This window comes from Sardina pilchardus, chromosome 16, assembly GCF_963854185.1.
Source record: "Sardina pilchardus chromosome 16, fSarPil1.1, whole genome shotgun sequence".
NCBI lineage: Eukaryota > Metazoa > Chordata > Actinopteri > Clupeiformes > Clupeidae > Sardina > Sardina pilchardus.
The window spans coordinates 1,873,080-1,889,916 of record NC_085009.1 but is presented as its reverse complement, the minus strand read 5'-3'; the positions used below and the strand labels follow the sequence as shown (position 1 = coordinate 1,889,916).

The 16,837-nt window shown below is 41.8% G+C and overlaps 1 protein-coding gene across 1 annotated transcript; it reads right to left on the bottom strand.

The window, feature by feature from the left end:
- Positions 1-1,068: 1,068 nt before the first annotated feature.
- Positions 1,069-15,982, bottom strand: si:dkey-28a3.2 (uncharacterized). The gene is made up of 7 exons (XM_062516700.1): positions 15,870-15,982; positions 5,425-8,909; positions 4,529-5,308; positions 3,960-4,006; positions 3,752-3,810; positions 2,619-2,945; positions 1,069-2,063 (listed from the first exon to the last, which is right to left on the bottom strand). The coding sequence occupies exons 2-7, from the start codon at positions 8,692-8,694 to the stop codon at positions 1,966-1,968; spliced, it is 4,581 nt and encodes a 1,526-aa protein (XP_062372684.1). The 5' UTR covers positions 8,695-8,909; positions 15,870-15,982; the 3' UTR covers positions 1,069-1,965.
- Between the last annotated feature and the right edge of the window lie 855 nt (positions 15,983-16,837).

Below are 16,837 nucleotides of genomic sequence, written 5' to 3'. Positions count from 1 at the left end.
CCTCTCAGATGAACCATTGAGCAAGGAGGGCTGCCACTCTGGCCTTCAACTGGTTCCTCTGTCTGACTCTGAATCAGTCTTATGTGGGTTTAGTGAGCAGTGAGTAATGCCCTGGCAGCTCCTGGAATGTATGTCAGGACCCTTGGAATGTGTATCAGGAGGAACTACCTTAAGGTGCCTCATGTGGGGGCCCAAAGCGACGTGGTAGTGAGTGCAGAAAGCACCGGGGCCTTTCACGGCTGTTCTGAAGAGGCCCTCTAGCTATACACAACCTGAGGGGAGATGTAAGTACAAGCATGGGGCTCCAAACTGTGGTGTGTGAGGCCCTGCAGGGGGAACCTACTAAAAAACGAACAATAGTGAGAACTGGCCACTAAGGGGTGTGCAGGATAAACTTGAGCTGGATGTTGAGAATTTTTTTTTGAAGGGGCCTCACAAGTTCTCAGAAATGCATGGTCGTGACAGAGGTGGGGGCCTCCCCAACCCTGAAAGGGTCAGCTACTCACTGCAAACTGCAAGGTAATTGAACAGGGCCCCTGACTGAACTTTATCCATCCAGCCACGGACACCAGTTATTCTGTATTCTGCCAAATTCAGGTACAACCGTGATGCCAAGTTACTTTTTAAAATATTATTTAATGGAACTTATCTACACGATCAATAGCCCATTGCTTTAGAGTAAATTACTGAGCAAAAAGATGCTGTTTATAGACCTATGCTAAAGGGCCTCTTGGATGTCCTGTCTGCCTGTAAGGATATGAGATAGGCGTGTAATCCTTCGAGATTAGAGATGATTCTGGATGAGAACTGGGCTGTGGGGGCTTTTAATTCGGTTTCTGTGTCTTATAGTAATGCTAATCATGATAAATTATTGATTGTTTCATCAGCGCTAAATATACTTGACCCATACATAATTAAACATCTTTATATAACACAGTTATATAACAAAACATGTAATGCATTTGGGTACAGATGAGTAATAAATAACCTGAAAGAAATTAAAAAAATTTAAAGCCACATTTACATACACCTGGAAGTCCAATCATGCACGACATAACTCAAAATGCAGCAACAAAAGAAAACTATCTTCAGAGGAATAGAAAATAAGTTCTACAAATGTACCTGTACAAAAGCTGTTGAGTTACATTCAAACAATATATTCAATTAGGTAAGTATTAGTAACTGGGGAAACTGTGCTTTTTAACTTTCAGGTACAAACATAACCTGACCTGATATAAAAGCTGAAATGGATAGCTGACTGTCCTCTTCGGTCAACCAGAACAAATGAAGACTATTAAACATGGCAGAGTAAGACTGTTCTGCAGGATAGAGTAGGGAAACATAATTACATTACATTAAAACTGGACTGAGGCCAAATATGATGGAATGTTATATTAATGTCTTCTTTCATAATTGAGATGGAAGTAGCCAAAGTTTCTTGAGACGTGAAAACTGCTAGCATATCTACTTCAGTCTGAATTACTCTTTCCATGCAGGATAGTCTAAAAGGCTTTTTCTTTTTGTTAATTTTGCTTATCCCTGAACAGAAACATGTTTTTGTTCGTCTTTGTGAATGAAATATAAATACTGCATTCATATAAAAACAGCAAAAATGACAATACATTCAAGTTTGTGTATGTGCATGTGTGTAAAAATGTGCCATCCCATAGCTTGAGCTGTATTAGAATGATGTAAACACTAGTCTGTTTTGCTCAAAGTCCTTCAGCTGTTTAAGTGACATGCACACCAGGCAAAAAGAGGAAAAAAATACTCAATAATTCAATAACTCAAATTCTTATCAGTTCATTTCAAAACCCTTTTTACACACACTTTAAAACCAAGCAGCTAAAATACAAACTATAGTATAAAATAACTTCATGCACGTCATTCAGTCACCCAGCTCATCTCATTTCTGCACTGCCAATGCATGACTGGAATACAGGTAGCTGCCATTTGAGATAGCACTCAGAATTTTCTAATTTTTTTGCTCTTTGCAGACTTCTTGTATATTGATTGTGAAGAGTCGTCCATCTCCACAGTCACCTCCACCTCTGCTATGTTGTCTTGGGGGTGAGAGAAAAAAAACAGATTAACATAGCATGCATTTGGAGAACATTAAACAGCCTTTACAATTAAACACCCACAAAAAACCCACATGGGTGCTACATTCACTCGACAGGAGGTCTTTTTTAATGTCATTTTTGGCAGAATGAGGCAGCGTTGCTCTGTGAAGCAGTGTTGTACTGCAACATATTTTTCTCGTAACTTGATGAAAGCATGGATGCGAAGTCATGCATTTTCTTATGGGGGTTAGTGTAATTATGAGAAGGCAGTTGAAAAGGTGTGTGTTGTCAACTGCATCTGTATTGCTAGCAATCCTTGCATCCCCTGGCCCCCCACATCCATATTTTAGGCCTGAAAGTTGTTGCAGAATGTGTACACACTGACTAAGAAACTTGCATTTCCTATGCTCACACTGAGGATTTCACATCTGTATAGTGTCATTGAATGAGGTTTCCTACTACACTTTTTTGAGGTGTTGAAAATGACAGATTCTTAGTGTGCAAAAGTAAAGGCATCCACCAATCCTCCAGTGCAGTGCAGGCTCCCTCACTCACCTGGTTGCGTGGTGCCAGTGTGTTGCTGCAGTTGGCTGCTGAAGAACTGCTCTCGCTGGGCCACCTGCTCCTCCCAGGCCTGCTGCAGCTTCCAGCGCTGCTGCTGGCTGAGGGTCAGCGTTTCGGGGTGGGCCTCCTCGATGTGGGCCTGGGCCGCCTCGGGACTGAGGGAGAACTGCTGCTCCCCGCACACCATGCACACCAGCAGCTGGTTCAGTGGGTCGTAGTCCATGAGGTAGCGGCTCCGCCACACGCTCGCTGAAGCTGGGCCACCGCTGGGATCAAAGACATCCTCGTCTTCTTTCTTGATGGCCAACTCCGCCTCTTCTGAGGAAACACAAGGTCAAAGGAGAGGCGTTGAGCTCGATTTCAGTGTGTGTGTACACTTAAAGAGGAACTATGCAGGATTGGCGATTTCATCTCTGGTTTCGGTTTCGTTGTTCGTTTTCGCTCGTTTTATGCTTGCATTTTCTCTGCAGAGCTTCCCCGACAGCTTTAGCGTGTATATGTATACATGTATAGGCTATATTTAAATATATAAATTGCAAGCGTGGTTCTTCGTCTCAGACTTCCAGATGTAAACAAAGAGCGATCGTCTCCTGCAGAAAGTTGCATAGGGTCTCTTTAAGAAAGGAAGTGAACTCATTGTAAGTGAGAAAAGGGCAAATGCAGATAAAGGGTTTTTTTTATGTTACCTTTTCTACTATCTGAGAGATGTTACTGTCTCTACTGTAAACTATTGTGGGAGATTTTGGTAGACTTCCTTCCTCTGAAGGTCTTTTCAGGTTGTAATCTTTATTTCTTTCAACTGGAACTAAATGACTAAATGGAGATCCCTCATCTTTTAAAGTATCTATGGGAAGCTCATGTGAGGTCTCCATCTTCTGCATAGGTACTTGAACTTTTTTCAAAACCTACATTAAGAATGAGGCACATTATGAAGACTTGTTGCATTACATTACAGACTGGACACACATGCAACAAGGACATCTGGAGGTTGGTCCAAAAGCATTCAGATACAGGTGGTGTATTCTTATCCATCTGACACAATATACAATATCAGATAAAGATGTCTGTTCCAGTGTGGGATGTGTGTGTGTAAATAAGGCAATGTAAGGTAACAAATTACATACCTTTCACCGGTTTGGGATGCATGCCCAAATAGCCCTGATCTGTATCCACTTGTGATGAACTGGTGAAGAAGACAACAACATTACAATGTTAAAACTGATATTTAAAAGGAAGTGTAATTGAGGAAACTCTTCATATTTAGGTTACATATTTGGTTCTGAGGTACGTATGTTATCATATGTGGATTTTGTGCGTATGTTATCTTTATACCTCACAGCCAAGTCAGTCTCTTCAGCCTTGAACCACTGTCTGGAGTCCTGTATTGTGTAACAACACAAAAATGAACATTCAGATAAGGGATTTTTTTTTTTTTTTTTTTTTTTTTCCAAAACTGGGTCCTGTTTTCCTAATTATTGTCAGTATGTGAAGTTTACGCAATGTAGGGAAGCAATGATAGGAATCCCTGATCAATAAAATTGGTTGGGCTAGACCAATAATGTCAAAGTTAACACTATGTCTATACCTGTTACCATGCCAATGTGGGAAAGGTTTCCCAATTGTGAGTGTCCAGTGTTTTTTCTGTACATTGTTTTATCATCAGAATATAGCACAAAACAATACAGTAGTAAAATATTTGATGCCACTGTTTAAATCAGAACATTCTAAAAAACACAACATTCTAATAATTAGGCTACAGCACCGTTAAAAGATGGAGTCAATACTGGACCAATCAAAGCATTTTTACTCAGAGCAGAAATCTGGGTGCCAAAAGACAGGAAAGTGGGACCCAGGTTAAAACAATTCACTGGTGTTATAAATGTATTGAAATTACACCCTACCTGAGATTGTTCATCTTGAAGTAATTGGCTTTGGGCGGGGAGGACCAGCTCCCATTCAGAAGATGTGCCCATATGTCCAAGCCCTCTCTCACGTGCTGCCTTCTTGGCCCTCTGCTCCTTCTTCTTGACCCGCCAGTACTCCCTCTTCCTTCGCATCACATCATCATCATCTTTCACGGCACTCTGTGTGCGCTTATGGGACCCAAAAGTGCCCGAGTGCTTGGCAAGGCTCCTGCTGTTATGAGATGGAGGGGCTGCCATACCGAAGAGTTCAGAAGGACGGTGGTTGTGGTGGTTGGCTGTATGTGTGGTAGAGGGGGGCACAACGGCACCCGTTTGTACCTGGAGGCACCAGCGGCTCACTCCCTGCCTGTGGTCAGGGGCAGAGTCCTGTCGAGGCTCCACCAATCGCAGCGGCCCATTCTTTTCACCAGAGGGTAGAGGGAATGCCCTTTGCCGCACAAGTGGAGGGACCTCTCTGCTTACACTGGTACGTGAAAGTGCACGACCACAGGAGGGACGGCTCTGGAAGTTAGCCCTGGGAGAACATCCAGGCTGTGCGGATTTCTGTGCAATGAAGGACCTACCTGACGGTGAGCCATACTGATGGAGATTCTGCTGCTGGTTTGTATTGGAAACAGGGGGGTTCATGACATGACCAGTGGGAAATGAATTGACTGTACCATGTTGTCGCTTTCCTTTCAAGGTGCAACCTGGAGAAGCAGAATTGTTTAGAGGTAGACTGGCCTTTGGGCAGCTGCTCTGACTTGGCCTCTGAATCTGAAAGGGGAAAAAAAATACATTTTATACAGTAGCCCTTTTATGTCATAAGACTTAATGCTACTGTTTCTGGTCATTAAACTTGATTAAGATTCTGTAATAATGTTCTGATGTACCTGAACTTTTGTAGCTGTTTTCCTCTGCTTCTCCTGGGCTTTCCTGGCCCTCTGCTGTCTCTTCATGAACCTCCAGTACTCCCTCTTCCTCTGCAGGGTGGACTTTTCATTAGGCACCTCTGCTCCAGGTGGTTGATGACTTGAGGTCTTTGCGGAACAAGATGGCTGCAGGTTGGCCCTTGTGGAGCAATGCGCCAGAACTGTTTGTGCTGAAGTAGGAGCTGTTGAGGTTTGAGAGCAGGGTGGTTGCTGAGTGGAGCAGAGAGGAGCAGGTATGATGGAAGCTGAGGAAGCCATGATGTCAGGAAAGGGCTGGGTAAGTGGAATTTCTTGACTGCAATGTGAATTGGGGAGAAGAGGAGATGTTGTAGGAATGGTCTGGCATCCTGAGTTTTCATTTGCCTGTAGATGTGCATCTTCAACAGAGAAGCAGATGGGCCCTGGGATTTCAACCACTACCTCTTCAGCGGCATCTAACACAGCATTTGGTTTGATGTCCGCAGTTGCTAACTCCTCAACAACCAGTGGCTCCTCTTCAGTCTTACACTGAGATGTTTCCATTGTAATGCTTGTTTCTGGTGTATCAGAGCTCACCACAGTGCTGAGTGATTCCTCTAGGAGTTTCTTCATGGAGGCCACAGCTAGGAGCGTAGTGGCCTGGCTGTCCACACTGCCTGATGGGTCCGTTTCACTCGGCAACTCTTGAAGTGCTGCAAGGGAGGGTTTACGGTCACTGCAGAAGGACTGTTCTAAAGGAGAATTCTGCTCTTCCTTGACAGACAATTCTTGTTCTTGCTTTACACTTTCAGCTGGGAGAGGAATACATATGCTGGGTGGCGAAGGGAGAGTGATTGAGGTGTTGACTGTGACAGAGGAGTTTGTAGTGGTCTGGTTGCCACGGCTGGGTATAGATACTGGGGTATGGTTCTGTCGTCTTCTCATAGCTGCCATGGCCCTTCCACGTAATAGTCCTTGCCGAAGTCGGGCAGCACGCTTGGCTCTCTGCTCACGCTTTTTGATTCTCCAGTATTCACGCCTTCGAGCAATCCTTTCTTCTTCAGTTAGCCCTTGCTCTGGAGTGGGTTCAGCACTCACAGGAACTGTGCCAACTGGCCTGGCTACATTCCCAATCCTCTTAAAATTTGTAGTGTCATTAATAATATTTCGGTTATGGTCTGGAGCAGGAACAGTCATTTGAGAAGTACTAGGACTTGAGTTTGTGAATTTATTACGAGGGTTATTTGTCAGAAGCCTAGGTGTATTACAGACTAATCTTGGAGGTGCCTGGACAGACACTCTGACAGGGTAACTATTTTTCATCTGAACTGCTCCTTTTTGTAAAGGTGGAGGGTTCATGTGGCCACTAAAACTACCTCCTTTATGAGTGAAAGCCTTACAATGTGCAGTGGGTACCAGTGGTTTGGGGGGGGATAACTTTTCAACTCCACCTGTGCCTTTTGCAGAAGATGTAGTTTGCATACTAATGGTGACAGTCCCATCCTCCCTAATATAGCCACCAATGGGCTCTGAGCTATCAATTATGATATTTCCCCGAAGTTGTTGGACCTTCTGACTTTCTGCTCGTGCCCGACGCATCTCCTCCAGGATGGTCTGGTAGCGTTTCACGCGGCGCAGCAAGCTATCCCGTTCCCTCAACCTGGCCCTCATCTCTGCTGAGAGTTTGGCTCGCTGCTCACGCTTTTTGATGCGCCAGTATTCTCTTTTCCTGGCCATCCTTTGCTCAGCTGTCTCCTCTGGGTTTTCATGGAAAGACGGGAGAGGCATCCTTGTATTTCTATGTACAAGAAACCTTGGGGTTCTTACAAATTTATTTATTTGTATTTTGGGACGTGCTGTGCTTCTGGCTGTGTTTGAAAATTGAGCGGTGACTTCTTTAGGAGTAAAACCTTGTTCCAAGTTCATGTTATTACGAACAACACACGTTGCCGCAGAGGGCGCATAAAATGCCTTTGTCTGTTTTGGGACTCCGGTTTTTACAACAGATGGTGGCTGATGATCTATCACAATATGATTGGACAGTGAAGGGCCATCAGATTTTTTTCTGATTGCAGTATGTGTGCTTTTTGGACCGGGGCCAGACAATTGTAATGCATGGTTTTGCTGCTGCCTCTGTATCGGCATTTGCGAAGGAAAAACACATGGCATACTGGCCTGATTTACACCTTGCCTTTGCCCCTGCTTCAGCAGTCTTGGCTTATTAAGAGTTGCACAGGATGTCTGCGCTGGCCCTTGCACAGTCACATCCATCCTCTGCATTCTCTCCCTCTCCCTGGCTAACTTTGCCGCCCGTTTTGCTCTTTGTTCCCTTTTCTTGACGCGCCACACCTCACGTCGTTTCGCTGCCCTCTGTTCCTCTGTCTTAGGCATCTGTCTTTCAAGAGGAGATGTGAACTTTGTGGCCAAGGCACACGGTTTAGTCTTAATGTTGGCACTACTGACTATTGAGTTGCACTGTTTCACATCAACCCCTACCTTGTTTGTAACACCAAGAGGCACGGCTTTGTGTGGGATTTGGACTCTTACTTGAGGCCTCTTGTTGTCATTAAGCCCAGGTACACCCTTTGGTGGAAGGCTGTGACTATACACCTTAGCTGAAGTTGTTCTATTAGCAGCTGCTATTCTGCTTGGATTTCTGTGGTTCACGGTAACAGCAGGATGCACTGTGACGCGAACTGCAGGCACTGGGGCATTGATGTTCTGTAGAGATCTGCTGGATTTGGCTAAGGTGTTGGATACACCTGAAGGCCCTGTTGGAGTCATTGTTCTACAACCCATTGCACTGCCTTGTGGAGCATCTGATCCCTCTGGGAACTTTGGTAAGACTTTGTTTAGTTTAATCCTCTGGAACCATCGGACATTCTGGGTAGGGGAGACATTTTGTAGTGAGGAGCCTGGAACTGCTCCAGACACACGAACTTCACGCTCACTGGTCTTGACCAGTCGCTCACCACAGCTGGAGGTCAAAAGACCTGAATCAGATGGGTCACACACATTGGACTGGTATGATCCATCTCTGTTTAGCAACATGGGACTAGATGCAGCATTTTGCACATGGGCAACAAAGGTGTTGCGCCTCGCATCACAGCCACTCGAGTTCTCTGCCCCAAGCTTCTTCCGAACAGCAGACACTTTTGCCCTTTGTTCTCTTTTCTTAGTTCTCCAATATTCCCTCTTCTTAGCAAGTGTGGCGTTGTCAAATTCAGATGCTGGTCGATAGCGCTGTGCACGAGGACCTTTTGCAGTGGCCATTGGGTCATCGACTCTTCGACAGTCTTTAGCAAAGAAAATGTAGTCTCGCCTCACATTCCACTCCAATTTGTTCAATTAGTTTCCCATCTTGGAGGTTAACAACAGTCACATATTGGGTCACCTTGGTATTCTCTCCTCTGACTGTAACCAAATGACATATCAATCACAGACACTTGTCCATCTATCAGAAGTTTGTGCTGCAGCATCCTGAGGTCCTGAGAAAGAGATAAGAGTAGAAAGAGGTTTCTCAATTTGCATACTTAAGTCCAGAAAGTGACTATTCAAATATACATCAAAAAAGACTGAGATAAAAATAGGCTACATAGTATTTTTAGACAAGCACTACCTATGCATATCATGAAATAAAGAACATACTCTAGGTCTTAATTTTACTACTATCAAGAGGTATGGCCTACTAATAATGAAGTATTATTGAAATGTGTTGTACAGTACATTTCAAAATAACTTGACAATAACATAATTAACTTTTTAGTTTATTAAAGGAAAAGGAAAAGAGAAAGGGGCAACAAAACATGATAGTTAATATAAAGATCACAGTGCCTTGTTGTCCCCAGTTAAGAAATAGCTGATTGAATGAACATTCACATTCTTGCTATACAGACATCCCACCTTTCCTGAAAGCTAGCTCACAGATACAGTACCCTCCAGAATTATTGGCACCCTTGGTAAAAGTTGACTAAAAATAGGTATAAAAAATAATCTTTAAGTGATTTATTGTACTCCCACAATGAAAACAATGAGGAAAAATATACCCTGCAAGGCAAGCAAATTTATTTTGAGAAAAAGGAAAATCTCATAAAGAAATAAATATTTTTAACAAAAACAGCTTGCTCACAATTATTGGCACCCCTGAAACATATTATGTACAACATTTAACAGGAGCATTTTCCTATGTAAATGCAACGTTTTAAAGTAAATCAGAGTGTCTGTGAACTTTCAGAAGTAGTTCATGACGTTCTTTTTCACTATGGTATGAAAATGAAGTCCCTCAGAGGCTAAATCCTCTAGTCATTTTTCAACATTGGAGAGACAAGAGAATACACTAAATTGAAATAAAAAGAAATTGTGTTGACATTTGTAAGTAAGAGAATGTCTATGGAAACTAGGTGTTTAGTTGAAAATGCCTATATTTCCAGTTAAAATGATGACTAAAAGGTTCTAATCATCTGGAAATGTGGCAAACATGCTTGGACAAAGACCCATGGCTAGTTTGCTCCCACGCACAGTATGGAGGATGGTATGATAGGCAAAAAAATCCATAAGAACCACTGTTGAGAGTTACAGACAAAGCTATCATCTTGGGGTCACCAAGTTCCCCCAAAAAATCTTCAAAAGAGACCTCACTGCTAATAGATTATTTAGACAGCATGTCAGGTTAAAGCCAGTAGAGTCATTTAATGAACAATGTAAATGGCAGGAGTTACTGAATGGTACCATGACATGTCTGGGAGTGTGGTCCATTGTCAGATGAAAATAAAATTATGCTCTTTTGCTAAAAACACTTAAGGTGTCTTTGGCGTACATAGAAGAATGACTATACTAAAAAGAACCCCATGCCTAATCAGAATTATGGTGGAGGGGCTGTGCTATTGTGGGGCTGTTTTAATTCCCAAAGGCCTTGGGAACCTAATTAAGGTGCATGGCATCATGAACACCAAGAAAAACCTGAAAATTTTCGAAGGAAATCAAACAATCTCTGCCAAGGCCCTAAAAGTTGGTCATGATTGGATCATTCATCAGGTCAATGAACCAAAACAAATGCACAGATCAAAACAAATATGGTTTACTGAACACAAAATCAAGCTTCAGACATTGCCATAGCAGTCCCCTGATCTAAACTCCATACAAAAACAGTGGGATGAGTCAACAAGAAGAATGCACAAGTGTGGACCACAAGTGAGGTTTTGTAAAGATGAATGGTCTTAAATCCCTTACTTTGTATTCTCAATCTTTATGGGGTGTCAGAGAAGAATATTACATGCTGTTTTGTTGACAAAGGGAGGTTTAAGAAGGTATTACAAGTAGGGGTGCCAATAATTGTGAGTGACCTGTTTTTATTAAAAACATTTATTTCTTTATGAGATTTTCCTTTTTCTCAGAATAAATTTGCTTCCCTTGCAGGGTGTATTTTTCCTCATTGTTTTCATTGTGGGAGTACAATAAATCACCTAAAGATTATTTTTTAGACCTATTTTTAGTCAACTTTTACCAAGGGTACCAATAATTCTGGAGGGTACTGTATTGGTAGCAGCTCCCAGATGCTACCAATATGTGTCAACATGATGACATGATGTCAACATCAAAGCATCTTGCAGTGTGAATTTTCCAAAAAAGTATTTCACTCTCAACTGTATCCCTGCCAAATATACAGTACCCTCCAGAATTATTGGCACCCTTGGCAAAGTTGACTAATGCAGGTATAAAAGATAATCTGCTGGTGATTTATTGTAATTTTTCAATTCAACAAAATGAGGAAAAATCCAATATTGAAAGGAAGCAAACTATTTTGAGAAAAAGGAAAATCTCATAAAGAAATAAATATTTTTTAACAAAAACGTCACTCACAATTATTGGCACCCCTACTTGTTATACCTTTTTAAACCTCCCTTTGTCAATAAAACAGCTTGTAATATTTTACTCTGACACCCCATAAAGATTGAGAATACAAAGTAAGGGATTTAAGACCAGACATCTTTACAAAACCTCGCCAGATCGTCCAGATTCCTAGGTCCACACTTGTGCATTCACCTCTTTGACTCACTGAAGTTTAGATCAGAGGACTGCAATGGCAATGTCTGAAGCTTGATTTTGTGTTCAGTAAACCATATTTATTTTTGATCTGGACATTTGTTTTGGTTCATTGACCTGATGAATGATCCAATCATGCCCAACTTTTAGGGCCTTGGCAGAGATTGTCTGATTTTCTTTGAAAATGTTTTTTTTTTCTTCTTGGTTTTCATGATACCATGCACCTTAATTAGGTTCCCAAGGCCTTGGGGAATTAAAACAGCCCCACAATAGCATAGCCCCTCCACCATAATTCTCATTAGGCATGGGATTCTTTGCAGTATAGTCATGCTTCTATGTACGCCAAACACACCTTAAGTGTTTTTAACCAAAGAGCGCAATTTTCTTTTCATCTGACAATAGACCACACTCCTAGACATGTCATGGTGCCATTCAGTAACTCCTGCCATTTACATTGTCAATTAAATGACTGGACTGGACTTAACCTGACATGCTGTCTAAATAATCTATTAGTGAGGTCACATTTGAATATTTTGGGGGGACTTGGTGACCCCAAGATGATAGCTTTGTCTGTAACTCTCCAACAGTGGTTCTTAGGGAATGTTTTGCCTATCATACCATCCTCCATACTGTCCGTGGGGGCAGTATAGCCATGGGTCTTTGTCCCAAGCATGTTTATCACATTTTCAGATGATTAGAACCTTTGAATCATTATTTTAACTGTAAATAATATATTTCAAACAAAATATCTAGTTTCCATAGACATTCTCTTACTTACAAATGTCAACACACTTACTTTTTATTTCAATTTAGTGTATTCTCTTGTCTTTCCAGTGTTGAAAAATAACGTCATGAACTACTTCTGAAAGTTCACAGACTCTCTGATTTACTTAAATAAGTTGCAATTAAATAGGAAAATGCTTCTGTTAAATTTTGTACATAAGAATTTTCAGGGATGCCAATAATTGTGAGCAATGTGTTTTTGTTAAAAATATTTATTTCTTTATGAGATTTTCCTTTTATCTCAAAATAAATTTGCTTCTCTTCCAGGGTGTATTTTTCCTCATTGTTTTCATTGTGGGAGTTCAATACATCACTAAAAGATTATTTTTTATACCTATTTTCAGTCAACTTTACCAAGGGTGCCAATAAAGGCAGGTTTAGACTTGCTGTAGACAACACGTTCGTGTTCGCATCATGGCTGCCTCGCGTATTTTGCGGTCGTTTGGTGCGTCGGTCGTGCACGTCGTCGCAAGCGAACATGACGCGTCCGCGAGATGCAATACTAATAAGAAAGTAGGGGGCGATCACTCCAAAAAAAGGTGACTGCAAGATGCATTATCGACATCGAAGCTGGGGGCAATCATGAGAGTAAACAATGGCACATGGCCACATCCACATCTGATATTACTATAGTCTCCCCCTAGTGAAGACCTCCAGTTGGGTGCATAATGCTGCAGCGAGTCTGTACACAGGACACAGCAGGTCGCACACGGGCACATACGCTTACGCTTGGTCTAACAACAAGTATAATCCCAGCCTAATTCTGGAGGGTACTGTACTGACAGTGTTGCTTGCTGCACAGCAGTTAGACTACATTTCCACTGCCCTTTGTTGGTCAAATTACTGACATGCTGAGGTAAGCTTAACAGGTGTCATACCTTCTTTATAAGTATCTGGAAAGCTGCTCAAGAACTAAACTACTGTATGGTAAGCCTCATAGTTGCCACGAGCAAGCAGTAATCAAAAAAGTGAATAACCCAACACTACCTGGAAACATATTTGTATTAATGTATTTTGCCAAGTACATTTTAAACTACTACAACAAAATCCCCAAATATTCCCTATAACTTTGCCCCAAAAATGATAAGTCCCTGGGAGACTATTCAAAATGTCATGATATTCCAGAAATTCCATGACCCGTGGGAACCCAGAGGCCTATGTGAGGAGGCCAAACTCCCTAGAAACTTGACTTGAATAAATTAACCTGTGGAAATTATCAACTGCAATAGGCTGTAATATATTCTAAGATAATATAATGCAATTTTTGTCATCAGATGTAGGTGATAAGGTACTTCCCTGAAATGAGTTTCAGATACGTCTGCCCCACAGGCCAGCCTACATGTCATTTAATAACCTATGAAATTTAACTTCATTTTAGCCCTTTTTCCCAGTGTTCTCAACTGTTCTCCATTTAATTGATTTTTCTCTACCCAAATTCAAGATTGAAAATAATTTTCCTCTGTAAACTATAGGCTACATGGTTCTGATATTTTTTGTCAAAATTGAGTTATTGACATTCTGTGACACTTTAAGATGGTGAGGTGTCCCATGTAGTTGTATACATTTTTGGACATTACATCTCAAGAGGTTTGTTCCTCCTATCAGTTTAGCTCTATGAAATTCTAAGATTTTGAAGCTCAATATCTCAGAACGACTCAGAACATAGATAGAACCCTATAATTCTAAGGGGATGGCACATAGGTTACACATTTTAGTATTTACAACCAGCAGGCCCAACAAGAAAGCTCAGTGGGCGGCAATGGCACTCTGACCGTAATATGGTGCCAACAAGTGTCTTGATTAATAAATGTAATATTTCTAAATGGCCTGTTGTAATGGGACACATAAAACTAGATATAGCCTAATAAGATTTCTCAAACATCAATTAACCTAATTTATAAGACTATAAGACGATCTCACTTATAGAAAGATATCTGATTTGCACTGCATAGTTAAACTAGGAGAATCAGGACAACGTGCAAAAAAGCACTGTCTGGGAGAGCAGAAACCTAATAAAATACCTACTGTATGTTATTATGATGTTAAAGAATAAGTTTGGTCTACAATAAACCAAGGCCTATTTCAAAATGTGTAAACTGTCGTTGGGGATGTTAACTATGTTCATTTAAATAGTTCTGAGTAAGACCAGAATATGCATTTGCAATGCAAATTGTTAAAGGAAACTTCAGTCTAACAACAACCCAAGTTCTATTTTCAAATGATAATGTGTGTAAACGGTCATTGGGGATGTAGACGTCAATTTAAGTACTTCTGCGTAAGACCAGATATGCATAGCGATAGCCGTAGGGGCAAATTCGCTACATCAAAGTAAATCGCTACTTCAAGCCACTGACAAGGTTCAAAATATCATGACATTTCTGGTACTGTAGAGAGGATCCCTACAGACAAACAGTATTGTTAACCTTCTAAGGAGAAAGAGGATAGAAAAGTAGGCTGGCCACACCCACACTAGATCTCCTCCAGGGATATAGTATGGAACACGATAGTTCACTCGAGTTTCCCCAGGCCGGCAGACTAGCCTACCTGCCCAATCAGCAAGGGGGGTAGGAGCAAGGCCAGAAGACATCAAAAAATGCAGTTGGACAAATGTGGAATTTAATTTACAGCAAGGTAAGCCCACATATATTCTTTCCTGGCTCCTGATGCTGTTTATTGTCAGTTTGTAATGTTTTGGCAAAGTAGGCTATATAGGCAGTAACTGGATTCCCTCATCAATGTGATTGAAATCATTGGTTCAACCGCTATGTCTATGCCTGTCAGCATGCTTGTAAAGGAATCTATTCTATTCAACTCTATTGCTTGGTTTACCAAGCCAGGAGAGGAAGCCTCCACACACACACACACACACACACACACACACACACACACACACACACACACACACACACACACTTTTTAGCCCCACCCACATTTAAATTGCTTCTTACACCCAATTGAATGGCCTAAAATATATCACTTAATATCCATGCCCAATTTTGATCTAGCGCGAGGCCAGCAATTTGTTAAATGAATGCTCAAGAGTTTAAGTAGGCTAGACCTTGCACATATCAATGCAGTTCAAAGGATGCCCTGTGTTCAACTATATAAAACTCTAATTTTAAGCACACTTAAATAACACATAACATAGCTGACTTTAAGAGAAATGCTTTCTTTGTTAGTTGGAATGCGGATAATTCCTAAAAAATCGAGACGTGGAACAGTCAAATCAGGAAGCAAAAAATCCGACCGGTCCCTTTAAAACATGTCCCTCTGTCTATCGTGGAGGGATATTGTCGTTAGCCATAATTCACGTATTTATTTACAAATGCATTCAGGTAGGGCTCCGTCGCATTTCCTTCACTGGTGCGACAAAATTAACAGGGGTTAATAACTTACGAGCGTGCCAATTTCGCTGTAATCATGCCCCGTTTGCGTTGTCTCTTGTGTAACGTTACTGTAGGCTACAATGGACAAGCTCTTCCTTCTCCTGTCCACACAGACTGGCGTCTGTCTGCCAGGGGGTTGCTTTATGTAAAACGAAGCGATACCAGTTACATACCAATGCCCGGAACCATTCAAAACCACTCTCCAAAATCTGTTAAATAAAGCATGCATAGGTTTACCTGGTAGTTACACCTAACTTTCCGGGACACTTTTCGGGCGCTTGGACATGGGCACTGTCAGGACACTGCAGCTACTTTGCACGAGCCAGCCTGCCTTTCTTCCTATTGATGCCTTGACAACGGTGAAAAGTACCAGGATGTGGGACCTAGCAGCTTGTGTGTACACTGCGTAACGCGTGGACAGACAGAACGTTCTTAAAGCTCCAGTGCGAACCAAAAGAGGACATGTGGCTGCGTGTGCGTGTCTGTGTGAGAGTGAGTGTGTTACAAATATTATCTCCAATATGAGACGAACGTTTGTGTCAGTAATCGACACAAAACTGAGAACGTTGAAATCTAACTTGAGGAAATAGCCTTGCATCGCTATTTGGCCTATTTTATGCTGTAAAGGCGTGAGTATCAATGGACATCCGATCTCCGTTTTATCTCTAGGCTAGATAATAACTCCCAAATAACCAACAAACCCTAGGCCTACAACAATAAAAGCTCTGTTTGTGGTTTCACACTGGTCGATTGGTTGATGGATTGATAGAACACACGAGCTTTGGCCACCAATATGAAATAAATCTTGAGTAAGGGCCAGTATTTCAATGGCATGACACCATTAATGTGTGCATGACCCTACATTTATCCCACAAACACGTTGCATACAACAGCAGGAGGCCTGGCTTATCAGTGCTGCATCGTGGAATATTCCATGTTTTATGTGTGGTGTCAAATATCCCAGATAGCAGGCTGGTGGAACAGGAGCAGTGTCGGCCCACTGGGGCAGATCTGGTGGTCCACTCTCGTTGGTTTCCCTGCAGTCCACCGCAAGTTGCTGACAAACCCCCCACCATTTTGTCAAATGTGGTTCAAAGATTTTTTTTTATATTCACAACCAATTAAAGATAGCCTAATGGTGGCCCTGTAAGTGGCTGACTGTAAGTGGCACACTATTGGTGCTCCGATATTTTTGCCAATCTGAT

What these genes read in the sequence shown, in the direction of transcription:
- si:dkey-28a3.2 (XM_062516700.1), bottom strand. Translation starts at nt 8,694, where the DNA reads ATGGCCACTGCAAAAGGTCCTCGTGCACAGCGCTATCGACCAGCATCT. An exon ending in AAACAGCTACAAAAGTTCAG is followed by an intron (nt 5,309 to 5,424) that starts GTACATCAGAAC and finishes TTCCCCTTTCAG; the next exon opens with ATTCAGAGGCCAAGTCAGAG. An exon ending in CACTGGCACCACGCAACCAG is followed by an intron (nt 2,064 to 2,618) that starts GTGAGTGAGGGA and finishes CTCACCCCCAAG; the next exon opens with ACAACATAGCAGAGGTGGAG.